Consider the following 25,596-nt stretch of genomic DNA (forward strand, 5'->3'; position numbering starts at 1 on the left):
ATAACCCCGAAAGGACTGAGGTTGGACCTGGACATTGGAATGTGCATTCGTCAGGCTCAGTTCCTTAATGGATTCAACCTTCATTGGATTCTAAGATGTTATCAGTGATGGGGTATCCAGATGGCAAAGGTATCAGTAAGCAATGTGGAAGGATTCAAGATGCTTACAAGAAGGTGAAGTGAAATAAGGTGAAGAATCCTAGCCAAGGGGTATATGAACACGGTGCCTTCTGAATGGTGGGGAAGGTCTTATTAAAGCAGCTGACATCGCTTATGGTGGTTAAAAGCATGATGGTACCCCTAGTGGGTGCTAAAGCCCTTTTCAAGATCTCATGTCTTGTGACTTATTTCTGATGGACAAGGTGAAGAGAGGGGGAAGGCTCTCGAAGTACCAGGAAGCTGCTAAGCAGGATTCTCAGCATGCTGGGGTGCTTGCAGCAGGACCTGCCCCAGTCTTGGCCAGACATGGGATAGTGTGGCTCACACCAACAATCGTAGCCCGGGCTTGTAGAGGTGGAGGGTGCAGGAAAGGTTCAGGTGCCCAGGATCGATGGCACCTTCCTTCTCTGGGGATGGATGTGTCTATCGTAAGCACTAGGGGCTTTGGAAGAGAAAAAGCAACCTTCAGCTGTGCTGGGAGGAAATCCAATGTGGTCCAGGCCGGCTGCTCACCTACAGATTACTTGGCTTGAAAAAAAGCTTAGAAAATAGAGAAATATGTTAGGAGAAAAGGTTCAATGGCCAGGAGGGAAGATGGAGGTTGGGAGAGAAGAGAGCTTTCTAGTTTTCAGCTCAACTATGAGGGGTAGACAGAGATGGGGAGGGGAAGTGGAGGCCCTTTGGGGGACCTTGAAGCCTGGGGTGTAGGCATGAAAAAGTACCTATCACAGAGGGAGTAAATGATCACATACTTACCTATCTGTCTGGGGGCTCATACACTTGGGATATGCAAGTCCTCTTTAGTTCTTATGTGGATCTCAGTGCTTACACTGCACCAGCACTGGTTTTCTGGGCTGGAAGAACTCCCTCAGCATAACCCTACTCTTAACAGATCTAGAGAAGCCAGCAGAGAAGACAGGGAATCCCAGGTGTGAGAGGTAGGAGCTAAACCAGGACAGAGAGAGCCGTGTCCTAAAACCCTAAAGAGAGGAGAATATCGAGGAGGAGAGAGTGGGCCAAAGGCATCAAAGGCTGTAGATGGGACTGAGAGAAGTACTGAGGAGGTGGTCACTATTGTCTCAGAAAGAGAGAACCATACAGGGGAGGAGAAACAGAGAAGGCAAAGCCTGAGAAGATGGAGAAAGGATGGAGGCCCTACCTGGATGTGGAAGGAGGATCCACTGATGAATGTTCTCATGGGAAAAGGGAGATGAGGGCTCACACTGAGGCCAGAGAGCCTTGGTGCCTGCAGTCTACTTGTCCTGGGGGGGGCCTGCAACTTGTATTCCGGGTGGGCGTGTTCAGTGTGGCACTAGGAGAACTGAGGATAGCTTTGACCCAGGGACCAGATTTCCAGGCAAATGAGGAAGAAAACAAGAAGCATAACTGTGACAAGTGACAGATGAAATGCCTGAGGAATCAAAGCTCTGCTCTTCTGAGCATATCAATTTATTAAAGCAACGTATGCCAACTGCCTAACCAATAAGGACGAGGCCCTTTCCTGGGCTTAGGGCTGGACATCAAAATCAGGGGCAAAAGAGACTTTTCTACCTTAAAAGAGATGAATTGAAGGAGACCAACGAATGCAAAGGAAACAATCCAGTGTTGGTTCATCTGCTTTCTAACTGGAGAAAAGATTAGGGACTTGCCAAGTCGGCCTGGGGAAGAGGGACAGAGGAAGCTCCCTGACAAGGGGTCCTTCTCCTTCCCAATGTCTATAAGCAATCAAAAGAACAAAGAAGCAATAACTGATTGATTGATGTGCAGCCAGTTTGCAGATGAGACCCCGAGACGTACAATCAGGAGAAAACTCCTCCCATCAGTCTCAGAATCTGACTGTGTTTCTGGTCAACCTAAGTTCTGGCCGTAGCTGAGGGTCTCTAAACAGCAGGTATAGGCAGTCCAGTTTCCAGCCAGGCAGGAAGAGGTTCAAATAGGGTAACGAGGCTTTCTCCCAATTCTCCCCATTGAATAAACTTTCCTCCCCAGACAGAATTTGGACGAGGCCACAACTGAAGAGAAGGGACACGAGCCAGCTCCAGCACTGAGTCACAAGACGGAGACTGTTTCCACCATCCACCCCTTCCTGCCCCGAAGCCTTCCCTGCCTTCCCAAGAGGGCATCAGCTCAGTAGATGGCACAAGGTCGGCTTGTCCCAGCTTCTTCACACATTCTACAGGCAATGCTGATACCATGCTTTATGGGAATACTGAGAACAGAGATTTTCTGGAAACCGCAGCCAGGTCAGCCTCAGCATCTTTTCTCAGAGAGGAGAAGCTCCTCACTTTAGTCCTCATGAATGTCTCCAATGAAACCTCACAGATGAGTCTTCATGTTGAACAGAATTCTTAGAGTGTCAAATCCAAAAACATAATACAGGAGAAAAAAATGTAATTTCACCCCTAATGCCATAAGGAAGAGAATCTCTGACAGGCTGGATAAAATTATAAGAAAAACCATTTGGAAAAACAAAAGATCAGCCATATCAAGGAAGATGATGAAAAGAAGCCGGGATAGCTGGGGAGCGGCACGGCCAGAGCTCAGACCAGATCACGAGTCAGCTGTCATCCTAAACCTGGGGGACTGGTAAGATAAGGAGGTAAAGCAATGGGACAGGCTAAAGAAAATACCTCCTGTCAAGTGGAAAACAAGCAATTTGGGAGAAAATTCCTTATTTGGTAAAAACTGCTAAGAAAACTGGAATGTAGCCGGGAAGGAAATGAGGTTCAGAGCATAAGCCGACACCACACTCTACTAGACACGGTTTAAGGAAATGTGAGCCAAATATTAAAGAGCACACTATAAAAATGTAGGAAACAGACATCTCACAGGTACAGGGACATGTACGTAGAATATTTTTTTTTTCTCCTGTGAACCTTAAATTCTCAGACCCTACTTCATAAGGTTGGGTTAAGACCATTCCCCATTGGGACCATTCCCTAATTTGGGCAGTGAAGGGACTTAGATCAGGAATGTGAGAACTCTACTTCACCTACTTAAGTCTGCCCTAGGGGAAGATAAAAGTTGTAAACTCCTTGCTGAACAATGAAAAATACTTACACCCATACGTAAGCCATGCCCATTTTAGAACTAATACAAAGGGGTGCTAAGTACCTATCTTCATAGGCAACTTGTGAACTTACAAGGAGCAAAGAGGTGAGAACTTACTCAGAGCTTTCCTGATGTGAATTACTCAAAAATCCACACCTTCTTAGGTGTGAACTAAGAATGGGCGGTCCTTTGAAAACCGTGTACTGGGATTGGTAGATGTAAGAACTTAGGGCAGGTGACAAAGGAGAAAATTCCCCATATAAGGAGATGACAGTCTCCTAAGAGAAACAGTCTCTAAGGAGGCTGTTGGAAGAGTCTCTAAGGAGGCTGTTGGGGGAGAGCTCTGGAAACAGGCTCTTGGGACAGTCTCTTGAGGACAGTCAGAAGAATCCCTCTCTGGAGAAGGATGGCTGGCTGAACTGGTGTCTGAATCCTTGCTTAGACAGATCTTGTGGTGAGTGATTAAGGACTGACTGATCTCTCTCTCTTAAGACTCGGGTCTAGGCCATGTTGGCTTAAGGCCCTTCATACTTATTCCTTTCTCTGTCTCTCTCTTTCTTTAATTCCTCATTGTATTATTAATTAAATTCTCTATAAAACCCAGTTGACTTGGATATATTCATAATTGGGAATATTTCCCTGGCAACCACCTTATATTTGATTTAAAAACAAGACACTGTAGTGAAAACATATTTTCTGCGGTCACAAATTTACTCTCCAACTCTTTATCTACTACAATTTATGTCTTCCACTATTTTAATCTTACAGTTTATGGCCTCAACTATTTTAACTATTACACTCCCCAATTACAGGTAAAAACAATTTCTAACATTCATTCTTTAAAATTGAGTTCCAAATAGTCTCCCTGAGCGAGCAATCTGATCTCGACTTTACCTGAGCAATCATGTAAAACATTTTTCCTCATTAGTCATTTTGGGAAGAAATCTCAGACCAAAGAAAATAAAAGGAAGGAAAAAAGGGAAACGTGTTTTGGACTGAATTCAGAGTCCATCAGTTCTCTCTGGACCAGGATGGTTTTTCTCATCACGAGTCCTTTGGGATTGTCTTACTACCCTGAACTGCTGAGAACAGCCGAGGCGTTCACAGCTTCTGACCACACCGCATTGCTGTTGCCTATAAAATGTTCTCCTGCTTCTGCTCCTCCTTTGCATCAGTTCATGGAAGTCTTCCCAGGTTTGTCTGAAATGCTGCTGCTGGTTATTCCTCAAAGCCCAATAGGGTGACACTATAATCACACGCCACAGCTTGGTCAGCCATTCCCCAGTTAATAAATGTCTCTCCATTTCCAATTCTCGGCTACCACAAAAAATCCTGCTATATATCTTTGTATAAATATGTTCTTTCCCCCTTTTGGGGATCTCTCTGGAATATATGCCTACATCAAAGAGTATGCATAGTTTGAAAGTCTATTGGGCAAAGTTGTGAATGGCCCCCCAAATGGTCAATCAATAGATGACAACTCCACCAACTATGCACGAGTGTACCAGCTTTCACACATCTCTGAAGTGATCATATCCTTTTTTCTGGCACAATGGCCAAATTTTCAGGTGTGAGAGGGTTCCTCAGAGGTGTTTTACTCGGCAGTTTAAAGATACAAATGCTTAGATGAACTCGAGATTGAGGCAATTACCAAAAAAATGGAAAAGTCAGACCAATGAGGAATTCTACTGAACAGAGAAGGAATGGACCCGCTGCTGGCTCTGGTACAAACATCTCTGCTCAAGAACACTCAAAGCTCCTCTTCTGAGAAAAAGGCCCAATTTCAGTGTGAGGGCCCTTCCTGGGGTCACCCCAAACTCCTCAGACTCTCTCTGGGTCAGGGAGCTCAGCAGCACAAGGCTAGTGGGGGAGGGGGGTTGCCTCTCTGGAGTGGATACAAAAGCCACAGGGGAGCTCTTTGGGGGCCTCCACAGCTGTCTCATTCTAGCTGTCATGGGCAAGGACCCTGACCATTCCTACAACAGGCTCCACTGGCATATACTGACCATCCATCCCCTTCCTCTCCCCTCACACCTCCCTCCTCCCCCTCCTCTGACCCAGGGACACTGGCCTCCTGGCTGATGGTTGGCCAAGACCTTCCATGGTCTGATTCGGGGCCTTTCCATGGGCTGCCTGTCTCCCTGGTTCTCCCTCCTGCCTCTGGCTTTAGAGCTTCCTTGGAGTACCAATTGAATCCTCCCTGTGGGAACCAAAGATCTTCCAGAACCTTGAGAGAATCCCCTCCCACAATGCCCCCCTCCATCCTGCCCCCAGAGATCTGGTTTGGACCTGACTGCTGAAGGGTCTCTTGCTGAATGGTCAGACTGGGGGGGCCTGGAGGGCAGCCGATGGCTTCCCCCTTCCTTTGGGCTGAGCAGTGCCAGGCACACACCAGGATGTTCCTCCACACGGGCTGACTTGGACTAAGAAGTGGGAGAGAGGAAGGAGCTGGAGAGACCCAGGAAGACTCAAGGGCTTGAGGCAGAAGCCAGTGAGCAGCTCCAGAGGACAATGACTTCCCTGAGGATGGCACAGACCAGGGGACACCCTCAGGCTATGCTTTAGGTCAGACTCAGGAGGGAACAGGTGAAAAGAAGCAGAGGAAGAGGGTGCAAATGTCGCCAGACAAGCAGAGAAAGCAAAGGCAGGATCCCTAGACAGGGAAGAAGAAGGAGTCAATGGCCATCCTCGGCTCTCAGTTGTGCCCAAGGAGAAATCTGACATGGGAGACAGAGCTGGGGGGGGGGGGGGGGGCGGGGGGGGGCGTCTGAGCTGCCCAAGGGCCAAGGAATCCCTCCCAAAGCCAAGAAGAGAGCCAGGAAGGGCTGTTCCTCCTGCCTGCCTGGAATGTGGGGACACAAATGGTCTAGCAGGAAAGAGGGAGAAGCTTCCCAGCCCGTCTTGTGTCAGAGTCAAGGAACAGCCTCCCTGGTTGATGGGATCCCATCTGGGGCTGGAATGCACTTACTTGGCCTGGGAGTCTGTCCCTTTCCAAGGCCATCCCTGGGACTCCAGGCTCCCTGTAGAGGCAGCAAAGTAGCCCCAGTGAATCCATCTGGTGAAGCTCCTCCAGCTTTTCCTGGTCTTGTCTCTGTAAGGGTTAAATTAGAAGTTTTGACAAAATAAGAGGGAAGCTTGTAATCATTTAAGTTTTAATGAAAATATAGTAAAGTCATAAATTAATATTATCCCTTTAAGCCAGAGGAAAAACTCTTAGCAGCGTTTAACAATTACCAATTTAGTTTAATTAATAGACAGTAAAAGAATATAGCAAAATGAATATGCTAAAGGAAAGAAATATAGGAGGTAGAGAAAGAAAATTTCCTAATGTCTATACTAGTTATCATATAACTCCCTATATTTACTACCTAAAATTGCCTATATCTATCTATAACTACCGCTAATAACAACCACCCCATGAAGTTCCAACCCAACCCAGCCCAATCAAAACCAAGTCAATCAGTGTTTAATCCAACCCCAATTAGGTCTGTCAATGAAGACCAGCCAACTTCCAAAACATTTAAGAAAGAAAAAAAACCCAACAGCCCAGCAAATACATGCCAACCACCAATCCAACACACAGCAGCAAACTTCTTCCCCAACTGACAGACCAACCAATTGATGCTAGGCCCCTTTTCTAACTCTTTTCTACCTCACTTTCTGTATCTATGGTTCCTCCTTCCTGTCTCTATCGTTTCTACTTCCTATCACTGTGAGTTGGTTAGTGCCTACACATGTCTATGGCAAGAGGTCCTCCAGGTCTTCTGTTAAATTAAAAAAGGAATAAAGAATTCCTTTTAACATCTCCTATTTCAGGGTCTTGCCCCTACCTACCTTCCCACCACTTTATGGTTCCCTGAATGGATTTCCAGCAAAGGCTCTTCCCAACAGGCCTCCCTTGGTCCAGGGAATGTATGAATTTTTTGACCTGAGCAACAGGAACTGGACTGGAGCCCCTCTCCCAGGAACTCCCTCCCCTCTTTCCCCAAGTGCAGAAAAGCCCATCTTCCTCACTGCCTTTGTGCTCACTCTCAGGGCCAATTGCTCTTGGTTGGACCTGAGAAGAAAGCTGCCCTGATCTCTCTCTCAGCTTGGGATGGAGCTCAGCCCCATTCCTCTTGGGCCCAGGTTCTGGGCTTCTGCACCCCGAGCTGGGGAGGGAGAGATCCAGAGGGCAGAGGATTTTTCTTCTCTTCCCAGGCCCAAGGCTGCCTACAGGGATCTACACAGAGTGAGGGGCCACAGGAGTCACTAAGGTCCAGGTGTTCCCTAAGGGGAGAGCCTGCTACCAACTTGGGGGTGGGGGGTGTAGCTTGGGACAAGAAGGAGGTCCAAAGGGCAGATAATCCTCCTCTCTCTGTTTCTCCTATCCTCCCAGACCCTCAGGGCCTTGGGATCCCACATGGGATGGGCCTGGTCAGAGCCCCAAAGCCCCTGGCAGGGAAGAGGACTGAGGGGCTCTTCCAGAAGGGGGAGCTGGGAAGCCTGGGGAAGGGGAACGAAGGAAAGGGCTGGGAATGCACACAGTCCATCAGATCTCCTAGCAAGAAGGGCAGGAACCCTGGAATGATTCAAGTGTTCCCCGGAGTGGTTGAACCTAGGGAAGTAGGATAAAGGAGTGCATGCGGGAGTCAAGATGGCAGCATAGAGGGAGCGAAAGTTCAGACCTCTGAAAACCTTTCCTCACTGATTAAAAAAATGCTTCTAGGGGACTGAAAACCAAATCTAACAAAAAGACAGAGCTAAATAACCCTCTTGCTGGACTCAACTTAAAAGGTACTCCCCCTAAAAGCCTAAATTCTAGAACACTCAGGTTTAAGGGGAAGAAAAAAGGAAGGTCCCAGGACCCCTCCCACACCAATAGTATTGAGCCTCCAATGGTGGCTGGAATCTCTAGGCCAGTGAGGAGGCTAGTTCAGAGGGAGTACCTTGTGGGCACAGCTGTGCCAGGTTCAGGGCTTTGACCACAGGCAGAGGAGAGGCAGTTGGAGGAGAAGTTCAGAGAAGGCAGTCCAATCACAGCTGAGACACTCCATATTACCTCCCCCTTCCTAAGGATTTTTCCTCAGGGTACATCTAGCTCTGTAAGAGCAACTCCGCCCTGGCTTAATCTTATCCATAGGGCAGTTAAGAAGCCTTCAGAGGGCAGGGAAGCTCAAACTCCAACACCCCTCCCCCACAGACTGATCTGAGAGCCTGCTGACTAAACTTCAAGGGTGAAGGCTGCAATTACTATAGAACACCTTAATAACAAGGTGGGAAGCTCAATTCCTTTTCAGCTTCTGCTGACAGCTGGGGAAGACCTGACATCAGGGCTCAATCTGTGACCAATCAGCAGAGCAGAGAAGCCCCTTCAGGACAGAATAGCCCAAACCTACAGATCCAGCACATATGAGAGGAGCAAGACTACAGGGGAGAAAGAAGAGGAAAATTTGAGCAAACAACAGAAAAAGAAAAAAGAAATTACAATTAGCTGCTTCTATCCAGGCAATGAACAAAGAGTAAATGGAACAGAGGAGGATCAAGGAACACCAAGTAAAAACACAGAAACTCCAGTGAATTGGACAAATTCAAAATACAATTCAAAAAACAATTAAGAGAGGCTGAAGACAACTGGGAAAAGAACTTAAAAAGCAAAATAAATCATCTGGAAACAGAAAACATTGTCTTGAAAGCCAAAATTAGTCAGCTTGAAAATGAGGCAAAGGAGATGAAAGATAAGGCAAAGAAGATAAAAAATTACCTCCAAAGAAAATCAGACCAGAAGGATGACCAAAAAGTCAGGGATGAAATTCAAGCTTTAAAAACTAGAATACAACAACTAGAAGTAAATGACTTCACAAGGCAGCAGGAAACTATAAAGCAAAATCAAAAGAATGAAAAAAATGGAGGAAAATATAAAACACCTCATCCACAAAACAGAAGATTTAGAAAAAAGGTTCAGGAGAGACAACTTAAGAGTCATTGGGCTACTGGAAGATCATGACAAAGGAAAAGACTTGGACATCATTCTACAGGAAATTATCCAAGAAAACTGCCCTGACATTCTACAGCAAGAGGGAAAAGAGGAGATTGAAAGAACCTACAGATCACCTGACAACACCCAGGAATGTTATGGCCAAATTAAAAAACTACCAGACCAAGGAAAAAATATTACAAGCTTCTAAAAAGTCATTCAGATATCATGAACTGCATCTACACTGAAGGACTGAAAAGCATGGAATATGATAATCCAGAAAGCAAGGGAACTAAGTCCACATCCAAGAATCAACTATCCATCAAAACTGACTATATTCTTACAGGGGAAATTATGGTCATTTAAAAAAAAATTAAAGACTTCCAAGCATTTGTAAAGAAAAGACCAGATGTGAACAGAAAATTTGATTCCCAAACACAGAACTCAAGAGAATTATCAAAAGGTAAAGAAAGGGCAAAAAAACCCCAACCAAACTTTTTTTTTAAGGGAACCAATAAGTTAAAATGATATGTATCCCTACAAGAAAAGAGGATATTGGTAACTCTTAAAAACTGTTATTATCACCTGGGTAGCTAGAAGAGTTTTATACTAAGAGGGAACAGTGACAAACTGTATAGGAAATGGAAAAAGAAACAAAATGGGGTCAATTTATATGTCACAAAGAAGTGCATGGCAGGAGGGGGGAGAACAGCAATACAGTGGAAGGGTAAAGAGGTTGGAGATAAGAAATATTCAATTCTAATGTGCATTGAAATTGAGTCAAAGAGGAAAGAACAATCAAATACATTGAGACAGAGAACTGATTTGTGCCCTATAGGGAAGTAGAAGAGTAATAAACAGACTGGTGAGGAGGGAAGCAATACAAGGGAGGGAGAGGGTGGGGGGTGGGGTAGTTTAAAAAGACCATAAAGAAAATAAGAGGGGAATAGAAGGGAGGGTGGATAGAAAGGGAAGTAAAATAAGAGTGGGAATAAGAGGAACCAATTACAAACAAAACACTCACGTAGAAGGAAATAGTGAAAGAAGAAAGGGCAGAACTATGAGTGGAAATCAAAATGTTGGGGAAAAAAACAGTTTGTAATCATAACTCTGAATGTCAATGGAATGAACTCACCCATAAAACAGAAGGAAATAGCAGAGTGGATTAGAAACCAAAATCCTATCATTGGTTGTCTACAAGAAATACACATGAGGAGGATAGACACACATAGGGTAAAAGTAATTGGATGGAGCCAAAACTATTGGGCCTCAAGTGATAGAAAGAAGACAGGAGTCGCAAACATATCTGACAAAGCCAAAGTAAAAATAGATCTAGTCATAAGATAGGGAACATCCTGATAAAAGATAGTACAAATAATGAAGAAATATCAGTAGTCAACATGTATGCAAATGGCATAGCGTCCAAATTTCTAAAGGAGAAACTAGGGGAACTCAAGGAGGAAACAGATAGAAAAACTATACTAGTGGGAGACCTGAACATTCCTCTACCAAAACTAGATAAATCAAAACAAAAAATAAATAAGGATGAGGTAAGAGAAGTGAATAAAATCTTAGAAAAATTAGTCAGTAGATATGAGGAGAAAAATAAATGGGGACAAAAAGGAATACAGCTTCTTTTCAGCAGCATATGGTACATTCAAAAAGACTGACCATGTACTAAGGCATACAAACATTGCAAACAAGTGCAAAGGATCAGAAATAATAAATGCAACCTTTTCAGATGACAATGCAATGAAAATAATAATTAGTAAGGGTAAAAGGAGAGGCAAATTAAAAATTAATTGGAAATTAAATAATACGATTCTCCAAAATTGATTAAAGAACAAATCATAGAAACAAGTAATAATTTCATTGGAGAAAATGATAATGATGAGACTTCCTTTCAAAATCTATGGAATGCAGCCAAAGCAGTACTCAGGGGAAAATTTATATCCTTGAGATCATATATTAACAAATTATAGAGGGCAGTGGTCAATGAATTGGCCATGCAAATTAAAAAACTAGAAAGTGAACAAATAAAAATCCTCAGATGAAAACTAGAGATCCTAAAAATCAGGAAAAATTAATAAAATTGAAAGTCAAAGAACTATTGGTTTAATAAATAAGACTAGAAGCTGCTACTTTGAAAAAACAAATAAAATATAAAAAGTACTGGTCAATCTAGTTTTTAAAAGTAAAGAAGAAAACCAAATTAACAGTATAAAAGATGAAAAGGGAGACCTCACATCTAATGAAGAGGAAATTAAGGCAATTGTTTAAAACGATGGCAATGTTGGGACATTAAGGCATTCCTGGTGGAGCTGTGAATTGATCCAGCCATTCTGGAGGGCAATTTGGAACTATGCCCAAAGGGCAATAAAAGACTGTCTGCCTTTTGATCCAGCCATAGTACTGCTGGGTTTGTACCCCAAAGAGATAATAAGGAAAAAGACTTGTACAAGAACATTCATAGCTGCGCTCTTTATGGTGGCAAAAAATTGGAAAATGAGGGGCTGCCCTCCAATTGGGGAATGGCTGAACAAACTGTGGTATATGTTGATGATGGAATACTATTGTGCTAAAAGGAATAATAAAGTGGAGGAATTCCATGGAGACTGGAACAACCTCCAGGAAGTGATGCAGAGCGAGAGGAGCAGAGCCAGGAGAACATTGTACACAGAGACGGATACACTGTGGTACAATTGAAGGTAATGGATTTCTCCAGTAGTAGCAGTGCAGTGATCCAGAACAACTCGCAGGGACTTATGAGAAAGAACACTATCCACATCCAGAGGAAAAACTGTGGGAACAGAAACGCAGAAGAAAAACAATGGCTTGAATACATGGATTGATGGGGATATGATTGAGGAATTAGACTAAAGGATCATCCTAGTTCAAACATAGCAATATGGCAATAGGTTTTGATCAAGGAGACATGTAAAACCCAGTAGAATTGTTTGTTGGCTAATGGAGGGGAGGGAAAGAACATGTCTCGTAACCAAGGAAAAATGTTCTGAATTGACTAAATAAAATTTTCAACAACATAAAAAATAAAATAAACTGACAACAACAACAACAACAACGAATGCTGGGGTCTCCCTAGGAGCTGGGGAGGGCACCTGAGACCCTCTGGCCCAGCTGGGGTTGGAAATCCCTGAATGGAACTGGAGCCAAGGAGATCAAGGCCTGATGGGGAGCAAGGAAGGGACCCAAAGGCCAGGGGAGCAGTGAAGGGAGCCCAGAAAGAGCTTTCGTTCCTGGGGGGTGCCGGGGGTAGGAAGGCAGAGCTCAGGGATCCGCCCAGAGGCTAGGTCTGAAGGCAGCACAGAGAAAGCTCTAAGCAGGGGACAGGGGTCAGGAATTCCTGGGCCCCTGGAATGGCCCCTCTCTCCCTCTAGGCTCGACCCCAGCGTTGGGATTCCCCCTGGGACATACCCCACCAGACTTGGCAGAAAAGCGCCCCCCTCCCCCTGCATCCAGCCGCGCCTTGCCTCCCCCACCATCCTAGAGATTCCCGCCCCAGACTGGACAGATATTGCCTGAGCGAGGTGGGGAAAGCAGGCCCACACTGAAGAGGGTTGGAAAGGGTTAGGGAATGTGGGGTTGAGCCATATAGGTATATTCAGGCAGGTGAAGGATGTAGCCAAGAGGCCAAGGTGGATCAAATCTGACAAGAAAGTGGCCCAGAGCCAAAGCCCTGCTCTCTGGGGGAGGGGCTACAGGAGGACCTCCAGAGCTCTCCCATCCCAAAAGGCCTCAAGAGCCTGCTGGAGGCCCCCTTGGTCATGGGGGTCCCTCCAGATGCTCCAGGGGGGCCCAGCCAGCCTCCAGCCAGGAAGCCCTTCCAGGGGGCCAGGGAAGGATTGGGGTTCAAAGGCAAAAGGGGGAGCTGCCAAGAGCACAGGAAGGATCTGAAGCCAAACTGGAACCCAGGCCCTCAGCATGCAGGCCCACCACCCTCTCCTGGGCTCCCCTGAGGCCCATGTGGGGCTCTCTTTGCCAGAGGGAAGTCCTCCCTATGGGGTAGGCCCTCGTCCCTCCCAGGCCTAATGGACCCATCCCCCTCCTCCCTGCCACCCCCTCGGCCCCTGGACACAGCAGCTTGGGGGGGGGGGTCAGGGGGGATGTCCATGAACAGCACCTCCAGCTCCTGGCCAGGAGCACCTTTTCTGGCTGTCCCCCCATGGGCGGCTCCCAGGCTTCTCTACAGTACAAAGGACAATCTCACCTCCAGGAAGCCCTCCAGAGCTCCTCTTCACTCTCCGCCCTCTCTGCTCATTTTTGCCTGTTTAGCTTAGGGTGCCTGAAGCTGAGGCTGCCCGAGGGGCGGGGGAGCAGGAGCCAGGGAGTCTGGGGCTCAGGGGCCGGAAGGCAGGACTCCTGGGTCCGGACAGGGCGCAGTAAAACTGCATCCGGCAGGACGTTGTAGCAGGAAAGAAGATCCCGAAGAGGAAGCCGGAGGCCACAGCGGTCCGCAGTCAGCACCAGAGCAGCCCCGTGTATACCCAGTACTCTACAGGAAATTGGCACCCCGGCTCTCTCCCGCCCCACCTCCTTACAAGCCGCAGCCAGCCCCGCCCAGCTGCAGAGTCCCGGGCCGTGGGGGGGGGGGGGGGGCTCCCGGCTTTAGGGAGATCCAGGAAGTGGGCTCCAGGAGGCCCAGGCGGGAGGTGTCGGCCCCAGAAGGACTCGGATCAAACTCAGTCCTGCTCTCTGCCGCCCGCCCCACACCAGGCACCCTCTTCTGCCACCCCCCCCCGCGCGGGTCCCCCCTTCCCGCAGTCCCCCGGCACCACGTCCTAATTACCGGGGCTGGAGGCGCGGGACGGAGGGAGCTCCACAGCCGAGTACGGAGCCGCGGCGGGAAAAGCTTTGGAAATGGAGCAGGGGGCACTGGCGGCGATCTTAACTTCCGGTTTCCCGGAGGCCTCTGCGCCACCTTGGGGTTGGCCCTCCCCCTCTCCACTTTCCCCTCCTACTGAGCCTGTCTTTCCATCCTCCGGTGTGAGCCCCGCCCCCCAGCCCTCCCCTTTATTCCTCCGCACCCACTGAGGGCCCGTCACGCCACGCCCCTCCCCCAAGGGTTACTGGGCCGCTGGAGCTAGTGCTTGGCCGCTCAGGTCTCCTCGCTTTCAGGAGACAGTAAAGGCTCCCGAGGCCTCAGGCGTCCCCAGTTCCCAGCTCTTCTCTCTCCTAACACAGCTCGGGGCCCTGCGCTTTCCTCGGGGTCTCTGCATTCCCGCTTTGTGCCAGGCAGGAAGGGGGCGCGAGGGCACCGCGCGGGGCATTCTGGGTAGCAGATCGATCTCCAGGTGGGCACTCGTGCTCCAATGGGGACTTTCTCGGGCGCTGCTTCCCGAAGCCAGTCAGGAAGACCCGCGAATGGGGTTCCTGGTCCGTTCCAGCCAGATCCGGGCTTTTTCCGGTGTCGGGCTCCCTTTCTCCGTATCCTGTCAAGGAACACACCCCCCCCCCCCCCCCCCCGTCTGCCCAGTGAGGCTTCCTGGCGCTTCTCCCCGGCCATCACGCGGTTTCCTTCTTCGAGGTATCCTCCCCGCTTCCCTGCTTTCTCTCCTTTCCCCCAGGTTCCTCAGGCTTCACCTTCCCGGCATCTCCTCCCTCTTTTCGGCAGCCCTTTTGCCCTTTTTCCCCTTTCTCAGGCTCCTGCCATCGCCCCTCCCCCCCACCTATTTCCCTCCCCCTCCCCATCTCCCTCCACCCCCTGCTCCCTCCTCTAACTCCGCCTCCCTTCTCTGACCTGGAGTCCCAAGGAGGGGTGGGGCAGGGGCTGAGGCAGGGGCGGGCTCAGGAGGTGCTGGCAGGGGCTGAGGTGGCCTCACTTTGTATGGGGTGCTCAGGGAGGGGTGGTATCTCTGGTAGGGAGGACTTGTCGTGCCCTTCAAGGGCAGCTCTCCAGCCTCTGACCCTCACCTGACACCCAGCTCTCACTTGTGGCTCCCAGTAGCTGCTAGCATGTGGCAGCGGCCACACCCCGGGCAACGCCTTCGACAGGCCGGCTAAACCTTGTGAGGGGAGCCATCGGGTCATCGACCCCTGGTGAACCAGGGCTTTGCTCACCCAGCATGTGAAGACTGCTTTGGAGGAACAGACAGAAGAAACCAATAAGAAGGTTCCACGGCTGAGATGGCGACGCAGCAAAGCACTGTGGAGTGCTTAGGGTGTGTTGGAGCACAAAGGACAACACAGCCACCCAATGCAGCTGAGGAAGTCTCCAGGTGTAACAACTTTTCGTGCCACTGGACCCAGGCTTCCAACGCTGAGAGTGGGACTGTCTCTGTGCATCGGCTTTTCCACTTAAATCTCCTTCACGCACAAGTATCTTTGTGCACTCATCTATCCTAACCCCGTCCACCCTCTTCAGGACCTGTGGCGATGGGGGAGTGGCGACGCAACAGGTGGAGGTGACCACTGGCAGTTGTAGTCACGATCCTGCACGTAGGCGGCCCACGGACCAGTGGTCGCTCAGCTCTGTAGGGCAGCAGGGACGTTCTGCAGCATCCTGGGCGACTGAGCAGCCCTCTCTAGAACAGCACTGCTCACCCTAATCAAGGGAGGGGAACTAGAAAAGGTGTCCCAAACATTGCCTGCCCTACAAACACCCGGTCAGCACACCGCGGCTGGCGGGTCATCCCTTTAAGCAGTCAAAATCAAAAGAAACAAAATACAAAGAAACTCCTACTAGGAGCATGGAACATCAGGACATTACTTGACAGAGAGAATACCCCAAGACCTGAGAGAAGAACAGCTCTAATCGGTAAAGAACTGGCATGATATAACATCAACATCGCAGCCCTAAGCGAAACACACTTACCAGAAGAGGGATCACTCAGCGAACCCACCACTGGATACACCTTCTGGAAAGGTAGAGCCTCAAGTGAAGACAGAATCCATGGTGTTGGCCTGGCCATCAAGACCAGTTTGCTCAAACAGCTGCCAGACTTGTCTGTGGGCATCAGCGAGAGGCTCATGAAGATCCATTTGCCTCTCAGCAAAGACCGGTATGCCACAATCATCAGCGCATATGCCCCAACACTGATCAGCACAGAGGAGACCATTGAGCAGTTCTACTCTGACCTGAGTGCTGTCCTGCACTCAATGACCACAAATGACAAGCTGATACTACTGGGAGACTTCAACGCCCGCGTTGGCCAGGACCATGAAAGATGGAAAGGAGTGCTCGGCAAATACGGCATGGGCAAAATGCACAAGAGAGAGACAAGTTCTCTGAATCTGGGTTGGAGCCAGAGGGAGGAGCGGGGTGGGCCGGAGCCCAGAGGAGAATAGCTGCACACCCCCAGAAGCTCCGGAGGTCTTGGTAACCAGAGCGGGTGCCGGATGGAAGTCTGCACCCTCCACAGGGGCACCGAGGGGGCCAGGCTGGAGGAATGAGCTGCAGACCCAAAGCAGGGGAGGAGGGGAGCAGGGAGCAGGGAAAGTTGCTCCTCTTCCAGGCGGGGAGTTTGACGGCCATGTGAGCTGGCCACAGCCTCAGCCCCAGATGCTCAGAGCCCCACGACTTCTGGCTCGTTGGGGGGCCACAGTGGACACTTTCGGATGGGGATCTCCAAGCATCTTTTTCGCGGCCTCCAGGGCCAGGGAGCCCCAGCCGCAGAGGGCGACGGTGGGAGGCACTCAGGGAATTAGAAGGCAGAGTTAGCCCCGCGCCTCCCCCCCCCCAACACACACACAGAGGAGATGGGACTCTAGAAATAACCTGATTTGGGGAAAGATTGAAAGGCAACAAGAAAAGGAGATGCATAGAGAGGGTCCTGGAGACGCAGGATGTGAACTCGACAGACTTCCGGAAATAGCTGAGGCCACAAGATCCTGCTGTGCTCCGTCCACGGGCTCCTGAAGAATCTGATCAGAATGAACTACTGAATGAATAGCAGCTGCCTCGAGGATCACATGGAAGCTTCTCTGCTTATCTTGTCTTTAAACAGCTTTTTAGTATTGTTTAATCCACACTCTTGAGTTCCAGATTCTCTTTCTCCAACTCCTTCCCCAGCCACCGACATGTCAGAAAATATATCAGTTCCGTGTGTGAAATCAAATGCAACATATTTCAATATTATTCATATCTCCAAAAGCAAACCAAAAATGGGAGAAAATTCTCCTTTGACTTGCACTCTGAGCTCAGCAGTTCTCCCTGCAGCTGGACAGCTTTGGCCCCAGGAGTCCTTTGGAATTCTCTTGCCTCCCTGTTTAGACCTCAGTCGACAAGTTCTTCCCGAGTTTTTCATCGTTACAGCATTGTTACTACTGTGCACAGTGATAGCCTGATTCTTCTCCCTTCGTCGTACCTCACTTCATGGAAGTCTTGCCAGGTTTCTTTCCTGAAAACACACCTTTGTGATTTCTTTTAACCCCTCATCTTCCATCTTAGAATCAATACAAGGGGCCGAAGAGTGGGAAGGGCTAGGCAATGTCTGAGGCCAGATTTGATACTAGGACCTCCCGTCTCTAGGTCTGGCTCTCCATCCACTGAGCTACCCAGCTACCCTCCTTTGTGATTTCTTATAAGACAGTTATCCATAACAATCATATGCTGCAAGTTGTTCAGCTCGTCCCCCATTGATGCGCATCCTCTCAATGAGAAGGGTAAGAAAAGAATGACTGAGAAGGGAGAGTGGATCAGGGGAGGCCTGGTCAGAAGTATAATACTGCTCAGGCAGGATGGGGTTAAATGAGACAGAGAAAAAGAGGAAAACATCAAGTCATCACAGCTTTGAGTCTTGTCCCCAATCACCCAAACACCCTTCCTGTTGTAGAGATAAGCCATTCCCAAATCTGACTTGAAACTAAGGATTTATTGAAGGGACAGGGTTGAAGGAGAATGGGAGGAGGTTGCCCTGTCAGGTTGTACACACAGTAGCTGGTTGAAGAGGCCAATGCCCATAGCCACAAATGCCTCAGCCCCTTTCCCAACTGACTGCTCTCTTTTTTAAACTCTATGCCATTTATTATCCTAAAGGCTAAATCTTAAAACCGTTCAGAGAAGGCAAGGAGAGACTAGGAGGAAGCAGGTGGGCTGGGCTATTCTTGTGAGTCCAAAACAGCCCCTCCTCAGGCACTGAGATCTTGGTAACAAGTGAAAGAAAAACAGTAAAAGGTTGTCTTTGTCACACAGGAGGTGGAGGTCTACTCTTGTTTTCACATATCAGTTAACCAAAAGTGCTGACACCTATTATTCCACTATTAATAGTTCTCTCGGTAACAGAGGATGATGATTGTCTCTGTGCGTTTTCATCTAAGATAGATGAGTGTGCACAAAAACACTTGTGCGTGAAGGAGATTTAAGTGGAAAAGTCAAAGCACAGAGACAGTCCCACTCTCTCGGCGTTGGAAGCCTGGGTCCAGTGGCACGAAAAGTCATTACACCTGGAGACTTCCTCAGCTGCATTGGGTGGCCGTGTTGTCTTTTGTGCTCCAACACGCCCTAAGCACTCCACAGTGCCTTGCTGCGTCGCCCTCTCAGCCGTTGAACCTTCTTATTGGTTTCTTCCACGTGTTCCGCCAAAGCAGTCTTCACATGCTGGGTGAGCAAAGGCCTGGTTCACCACGGGTCAACGACCCGATGGCTCCCCTCACAAGGTTTAGCCGGCCTGTCGAAGCCATTGCCTGGGGTGTGGCTGCTGCCACATGCTAGCAGCTACTGGGAGCCACAAGTGAGAGCTGGGTGTCAGGTGAGGGTCAGAGGCTGGAGAGCTGCCCTAGGAGGGCACAACAAGCCCTCCATACCAGAGATACTACTCCCTGAGTACCCCATACACCCCTTACACATTCCACTATAATCATCAGTAAAAACCCCAAGACCCTGACTGAGTATTGCAAAGTTACCACCCATAGTGATCTTTTTTACTTTCCTGATGGATCAGCACTTATGTCATTAAGAAGATGCCCATGTGAAAGGCTTTGCATCCATGCTATTTTCATTCTGGCTCTATTTTCTGTCACTGCAGTCATCAGAGTTCTTGGGTTAAAAAAAGGTATTTTCCTGAGGCTTGGCAGTCTCTGCTCTTGATTTCACCAAGGACCAGCTTTATTGGGAGTCTGGCTTCCTCCTAACAAACCTATTCAGCTTGGCCTTCTGCACTGGTGTGATAAATTTTCACCATATATAGAACAGACCTTAATATAAAATAGGCTTAAGATTTGATATGTAAGGAATAGGTTTAGAAATTATAGAAATAAATGTAATTGTATTGGTTATTTTACACTGGCCTCTGAGTGTAATCAATCCAGAGTATAAAGTAGATAGATGCATGATGATTTTCTATATAATTATTTTGATAATGCTTTCAACTGAATAGAAGTCATTGGAATATCAATTATTTCATATTTGAAATCCCCAATATCATGTTATCTTTTAATTTTTGCTTCACAGGAAGTTTTTTAGAAAGCCTTCTATAGGAAATGATGCTAATTACAAATCATTTCTATAGAGCAGAGACATTATTTCCTTCCTAAATTAACTCCTCCTTAGATCTAGATACCATGAAGTGATAAATTAAGGCATTCGGGAATAAGGTTAGAATTTTGAAAATTTTAAGTATTTAATTGGACATACTGTTGTACATCAAATGACAACTTCTTGTTTCAAATTCTAATCTTGGTTGCACTAGTTTTGTTTTTACAGTTTCAAATTTAATATAAAAAATTACATATTTTACACTTTGTAACGTTATCTGTCTTATTTGGTCATAAAATATTACCAATATCAATGAACTGATCTGAAAGGTAAACTATTCTATGATCCCTTAATTTTATTATGGGATCACTCTTTTGGTCTAAATCATATACCCATTTGGACCTACTCTGAGGGAAATGTATGATGTTGTAGAGTGAATTTTCTGATTTTGAATAAGGTGAGAGCTCAGTGTGAATGTATAAGAGGGAAAATTATGAGACTGGTCCTAAATTATATTTAATTTAAAGTAGTGTGTGTGTGTGGGAAATGTAAAGATTGGAGAGACATTCCTCGCTGTTCCATTTACCTTGCTATTCTGTGGCCACCCTAGCCCTAGTGTACCCTAGCCATGCTCACAGGGAAGTCAAACAAGCAATAAAACTGAAAGAGAAACGTTTGGATATCTGCTCTTGCCTCAGTTTATCAAACGTTTTCTCCACCCACTAACTCACACATCTCATCTCAGGAGCCAACCATAGTCTTTCAATTTTCCTGTGCCACTCGGAGGGGTAGCTCAGGGGGCAGCACACTGTTTGTGTCTTATGATCTCTCCACTTGTTTGCTGCCTTTTTCCTACTGCCATTCTATCCTCACTCAATGTTTTTCATCATGCAATCCATGCCTCTGAGTCAAGTTTACGTTTATACCAGGTGGGCTGCATAATTTGGAATCTGTTACCCCCAGAACTATAATTCTCAGCACACCACTCTCTTCCTGTTGTTACCTGCTGATATATATAGGATATAAATGTGGTGTAGCCCTGCCTCTCACTATCTTCTCTTCCTGTGAGGACAGCTGTGAACAAGGGGACTTTTAAGCAGGTAGAACAAATAAGTCACAAGGTTCTATTTTGTTGGTAACTAACTTTTTATAAAAGTATAATTCAGGCATTAGATATTAATCTAAATCTTACATTTATGGTGACCACAGAAGTAGGGTTCAGAACCTTTAATTCTGAGTAGATTAGTTTGAAACCAGGTTTCCCGGCCATGGCCTTGAGCCACCCCCCCAACCCCTCAGGAAGCTTCAGTTTTCTGTTTCTTGCTTCTGCTGCCTGCTCCTGCATATCCTACTTCCCTCTCTTACTGTGTGGGTACTCCTACTGCTGCTCTTACTGCTAATATTGCTGTTGCTTCTGCTGACAAGCTAGGAGTCCCTGGAGCTGCTCTCTTGAGGTTTGGAAACTACAAATCCTTTCCTTTATATTGCCAGTAGCTTGGTAGCCATTTTTCAGTGTGACCTTGTAAGTCAGGTGTGTGTATGTGTGTGTGTGTGTGTGTGTTAGGAAGGATTAGCCTCTAACCCTCCTGGCTTCTTTCACATGGGATAAGCAACCCAAATTCTCCAACAAGATTCTATCTCCAGCTTATAATTCCAGAAAACTCATCTCGGTCATTTGTTAGTAGAGGGTGCTGATTACTGAGGTAAAATTAATAACTTTTAGCCCTATTTTGCTCTTTGCAGTCTGCTCTTTCCTTTTTCCAAGCCCACACGTGGTTCTCAAGCTTGCTAGCCACTTAACCCTTATTCTTTGCCCCCAGCCACATGGCCTGAAAGCTGGTCCCTGGAAACACCTGGCCTCTGACATTTTACCCTAGACGGGAGGGCAAGGAAGGTTACCCCTCCAAAGTACAAAGTAAGTAGATTTGTAAGCATGGCCCACTATATGGAAGAGCAGGGCATTTCCTGTCCAGAATAGTAACTGTTCCTGGGTGCACTGGTTCTTTCAATTAGCTAGAGTAATCCTGAAATTCAGGGTAGAAATTCATCTCCTTAGACCTCCTTGCTATTTTGACCTGCCCAGTCTCTACAACACCTACAAAATAAGATTCATCCACATTAAACTCACTACAGAATTCTACCTCATTATGGGAGATCCCAGAGTGACTATGGAATGTAGGTGGATGATGACACTAGGGAGGGGAAGGAAGCTAGAGTCTGAAGTTGAATTTATACTTCTTCAGATTCCATTACTGTCAGTTCATTCCTTTCTAAATAGTAAATGAGGTTCACCTAGTTACTGGAATTTGAGAAAAAAAACCTCTTAAATTCATTGCCTGTATCCTGATACATATGTTTGCTGGTTATTTGAAAATATGTAAACTTTTTTTTTAAACCCTTACCTTCCATCTTAGAATCAATACTCTGTATTGGTTCCAAGGAAGAAGAGTGGTAAGGGCTAGGCAATGGGGGTCAAGTGACTTGCCCAGGGTCACACAACTGGGAAGTGTCTGAGGCCAGATTTGAACCTAGGACCTCCTGTCTCTAGGACTGGCTCTCAATTCAATTATAGTTTTATGGCTTATTTTCAAACAAAATGAAATCACATGACTAAGTTTTTCTAGCTGCTCCAAAATCCCCATGTTCTCAGCTATGCATACAGGAAAAGAGGAAGGGCTCCAATAAATTTATAGCCTGTGTGTGTGTCAGCATGCAAGGACACAATGAGTGGGATGTTGAGATTCACTTTTTAGGGTAACAGATTTCTAATTACACAATGCTGCCCCAAAAAGGGGGAGGGAAAATTTCCTCAACAATATGGTAAGGCTAGAGCCGAATATAATCATCTTCCAACATAGCTTTTATTCTTAAGGTTTCTCCCCAGTGTGGTTGATATGGCAAGACTGGAGCTCCAACTGAATGTCTTTCCACACTGCTAGCATTCATAAGGCTTCTCCACAGTGTGGACTATCTGATTTCTAGCAAGTTTGCAGTTCTCACTGAATGTCTTTCCACATCCCATTCATAATTTTTCTCTCCTGTGTGTGTATTTTAAGATGTCCAGCATTCATCTTTCTGAATGAACATCTTTCCACATTGTTTGCACTCATACGGTTTATCCCCAGGGTAGATTCTCTGCTGTCAAGCAAGTTTGGAGCTCTCATTGAATGTCTTTCCATATTGCTTATATTCATGAAGTCCCTCCCTAGTGTTTTCTCTGATGTGCAGCAAGAAGGGACCTCTGACTGAATGTCTTTTCACAGAGTTTGCATTCATAATATTTCTCCCCATTGTGGATTCTCTGATGTGCAGCAAGACTGGAGATGCAACTGAATGTTTTTCCACACTGCTTACATTCATAAGGTTTCTCCCCAGTGTGGATTCTCTGATGTGTAGCAAGACTGGAGCTGCAACTGAATGCCTTTCCACACTGCTTACATTCATAAGGTTTCTCCCCAGTGTGGACTCTCTGATGTATAGCAAGACTGGAGCTGCAACTGAATGTTTTTCCGCATTGTTTACATTCATAAGGTTTCACCCCAGTGTGGATTCTCTGATGTGTAGCAAGACTGGAGCTGCAACTGAATGCCTTTCCACACTGCTTACATTCATAAGGTTTCTCCCCAGTGTGGATTCTCTGATGTGTAGCAAGACTGGAGCTGCAACTGAATGTTTTTCCACACTGCGTACATTCATAAGGTTTCTCCCCAGTGTGGATTCTCTGATGTACAGCAAGATTGGTACTCCGACTGAATGTTTTTCCACACTGCTTGCATTCATAAGGTTTCTCCCCAGTGTGGATTCTCTGATGTGTAACAAGACTGGAGCTAACCCTGAATGCCTTTCCACAATGTTTACATTCATAAGGTTTCTCCCCAGTATGGATTCTCTGATGTACAGCAAGATAGCAGCTCATACTAAATACCTTTCCACATTGTTTACATTCATAAGGTTTCTCCCCAGTGTGGATTTTCTGATGTACAGCAAGATTGGCATTCCGACTGAATGTTTTTCCACACTGCTTGCATTCATAAGGTTTCTCCCCAGTGTGGATTCGCTGATGTACAGAAAGATAGGAGCTCATAATGAATGCCTTCCCACACTGCTTACATTCATAAGGTTTCTCCCCAGTGTGAATTCTCTGATGTATAGCAAAATAGGAGCTCATACTGAATGCCTTTCCACATAGGTTGCATTCATAAGATTTCTCCCCAGTGTGGATTTTATGATGTCTAGCAAGATTGGACCTCTTATTGAACCTCTTTCTACATTGGTTGCATTCATAAGGTTCCTCCCCAGTGTGGATTCTATGATGTACAGCAAGTTTTGACCTCTGACTGAATGTCTTTCCACATTGCTTGCATTCATAAGGTTGCTCCCCAGTGTGGATTCTCTGATGTACAGCAAGCTGGGACCTCTGACTGAATGTCTTTCCACACTGTTTGCATTCATAAGGTTTCTCCCCAGTGTGGATTCTCTTATGTTCAGTAAGAATGGACCTCCTACTGAATGTCTTTCCACAGTGGTTACATTCATAAGGTTTCTCCCCAGTGTGGATTCTATGATGTTTAGCAAGATGGGAGCTCTGACTGAATGTCTTTCCACATTGCTTGTATTCATAATGTCCCTCACTAGTGTGGATTCTCTCATGTCCAGCATGACTGACCCTGTGCATAAAAGTCTTCCCACACTGATTATTTTCACTAGATTTTTCCTCAGGGTGCATTCTTTGATGTTCAATATGAGATGAATTTTGATGTCCAACAGAGAATTGCCTAGAAGCAAAGCTATCAGGACCACTGTGCATGAATCTTTGTAGTTCCATTTCTTCCACCAGACAGCTCACCTCTGATGAATTCACCTTCATTTCAGGTCTAATCTCTCCTTCTAAAAGAAACACATATAGAGCGACATATATAATTTAACTCCTTCCCTCAAGTGTCAGAAAAGAAACCACTTTTTATCCTATTTCCTCAGGTACGAAAAGTCTTCCAACTTAAATGGGCACAATCTATCCTTTGCAAATGCCATTGCCTCAAAGCTAAGGAACAACTTAAATAACAAGGAGCCTCCCATATTATCTCATTGTCTCTTTTTAAGAAATCTGGGATTTGGACAGGCTAGCTTTATTGCATTCCTAATTCAGATCATGACCTCAGAAAAGCTGGATGAGTGACTTGACCTGAAATCCTGGCAGCTGAGACCCAATCTTGTGACTGGGCATGCTCAGTCCACAGTACTAGACAGTTCACTTTCAATCTTTTTGCTTTCATTTTCATTGCCTAGACATTCAATCCTCTCTTCACAAGTATGACACCACTGGGTGCATGTAGACTAAATAGTCCTAATATTTTATCATCTAGGTTCCCTGTAAACATTATATAATTCCCTTCATGATTGCTTTCAACCTTATTTTTTGTTTCAGTACCTGAGCTTAGATGGAGAAATTCAGCACTCTTTTTTGCATTTATGCAAAGTATAAAAGATTTTGTTCTGTTCCCTACTCCTTGAGAGAAGTCATTACTTCTTTTAATTCCCCTTTTCACTAAAATAAAATCCTTCTACTGAACATAAATTAAATAAACCCATGGCATTTCCCACATTTAAAAAGATGTCTCATATACTAAGTTGAGTCCATGATCCTTAGGTAAGGAAATGGGCTAGAAAGCTTGTCAATTCTTTTCCTATTTCCTACCTCATATAGATACTGGCATTTTCATGATACTCTTTTTAAAAATCCCAATACAGGTGTGGTACATTCTCATTGGACCTCAGAAATTTGCTAGGATTTGTAGTCATGGGAAAGTCACAGTAATTATGTTAGTCTCAGGCTCTTCAACTATAACACGGATATAACAATTTCAGGTGAGTGCTAGGGTAAGATCAAAAGAGATAAAATTCATATAACACATACTAGGGGCTATATGCAAATGCTGCTTATTTTTATCACTAGAATTTGGATTATTTACTCCTTCAATGGCTTTTCTCCTTAAACTGTC

General features: G+C 46.3%; 2 protein-coding genes across 6 annotated transcripts in view; both read right to left on the bottom strand.

The window, feature by feature from the left end:
* LOC100617486 (zinc finger protein 883-like) overlaps positions 1 to 14,146 on the bottom strand; it is a 32,305-nt gene extending 18,159 nt beyond the window's left edge. For 2 of the 3 annotated variants that reach the window (XM_007490169.3, XM_007490168.3), the window contains exons 1-2: positions 13,973 to 14,146; positions 6,178 to 6,300 (exon numbers count right to left, since the gene is read on the bottom strand). In XM_007490169.3, the coding sequence (XP_007490231.2) occupies positions 6,178 to 6,264 (87 nt within the window). In that variant the 5' untranslated portion in view covers positions 6,265 to 6,300; positions 13,973 to 14,146. Of the gene's footprint in view, positions 1 to 6,177; positions 6,301 to 13,393; positions 13,896 to 13,972 lie in introns of those variants that run through there. The other variant, XM_016432888.2, reaches the window with a different exon arrangement.
* A 5,571-nt stretch (positions 14,147 to 19,717) lies between these two features.
* Positions 19,718 to 25,596, bottom strand: part of LOC100617521 (zinc finger protein 420-like) — a 31,309-nt gene continuing 25,430 nt past the window's right edge. For 2 of the 3 annotated variants that reach the window (XM_007490167.3, XM_056821251.1), the window contains one exon: positions 19,718 to 24,484. In XM_007490167.3, the coding sequence (XP_007490229.2) occupies positions 22,803 to 24,484 (1,682 nt within the window). In that variant the 3' untranslated portion in view covers positions 19,718 to 22,802. The remainder of the gene's footprint in view (positions 24,485 to 25,596) is intronic. The other variant, XM_056821252.1, reaches the window with a different exon arrangement.

The sequence above is a fragment of the Monodelphis domestica genome, chromosome 3 (genome assembly GCF_027887165.1).
Source record: "Monodelphis domestica isolate mMonDom1 chromosome 3, mMonDom1.pri, whole genome shotgun sequence".
Classification (NCBI taxonomy): Eukaryota; Metazoa; Chordata; class Mammalia; order Didelphimorphia; family Didelphidae; genus Monodelphis; species Monodelphis domestica.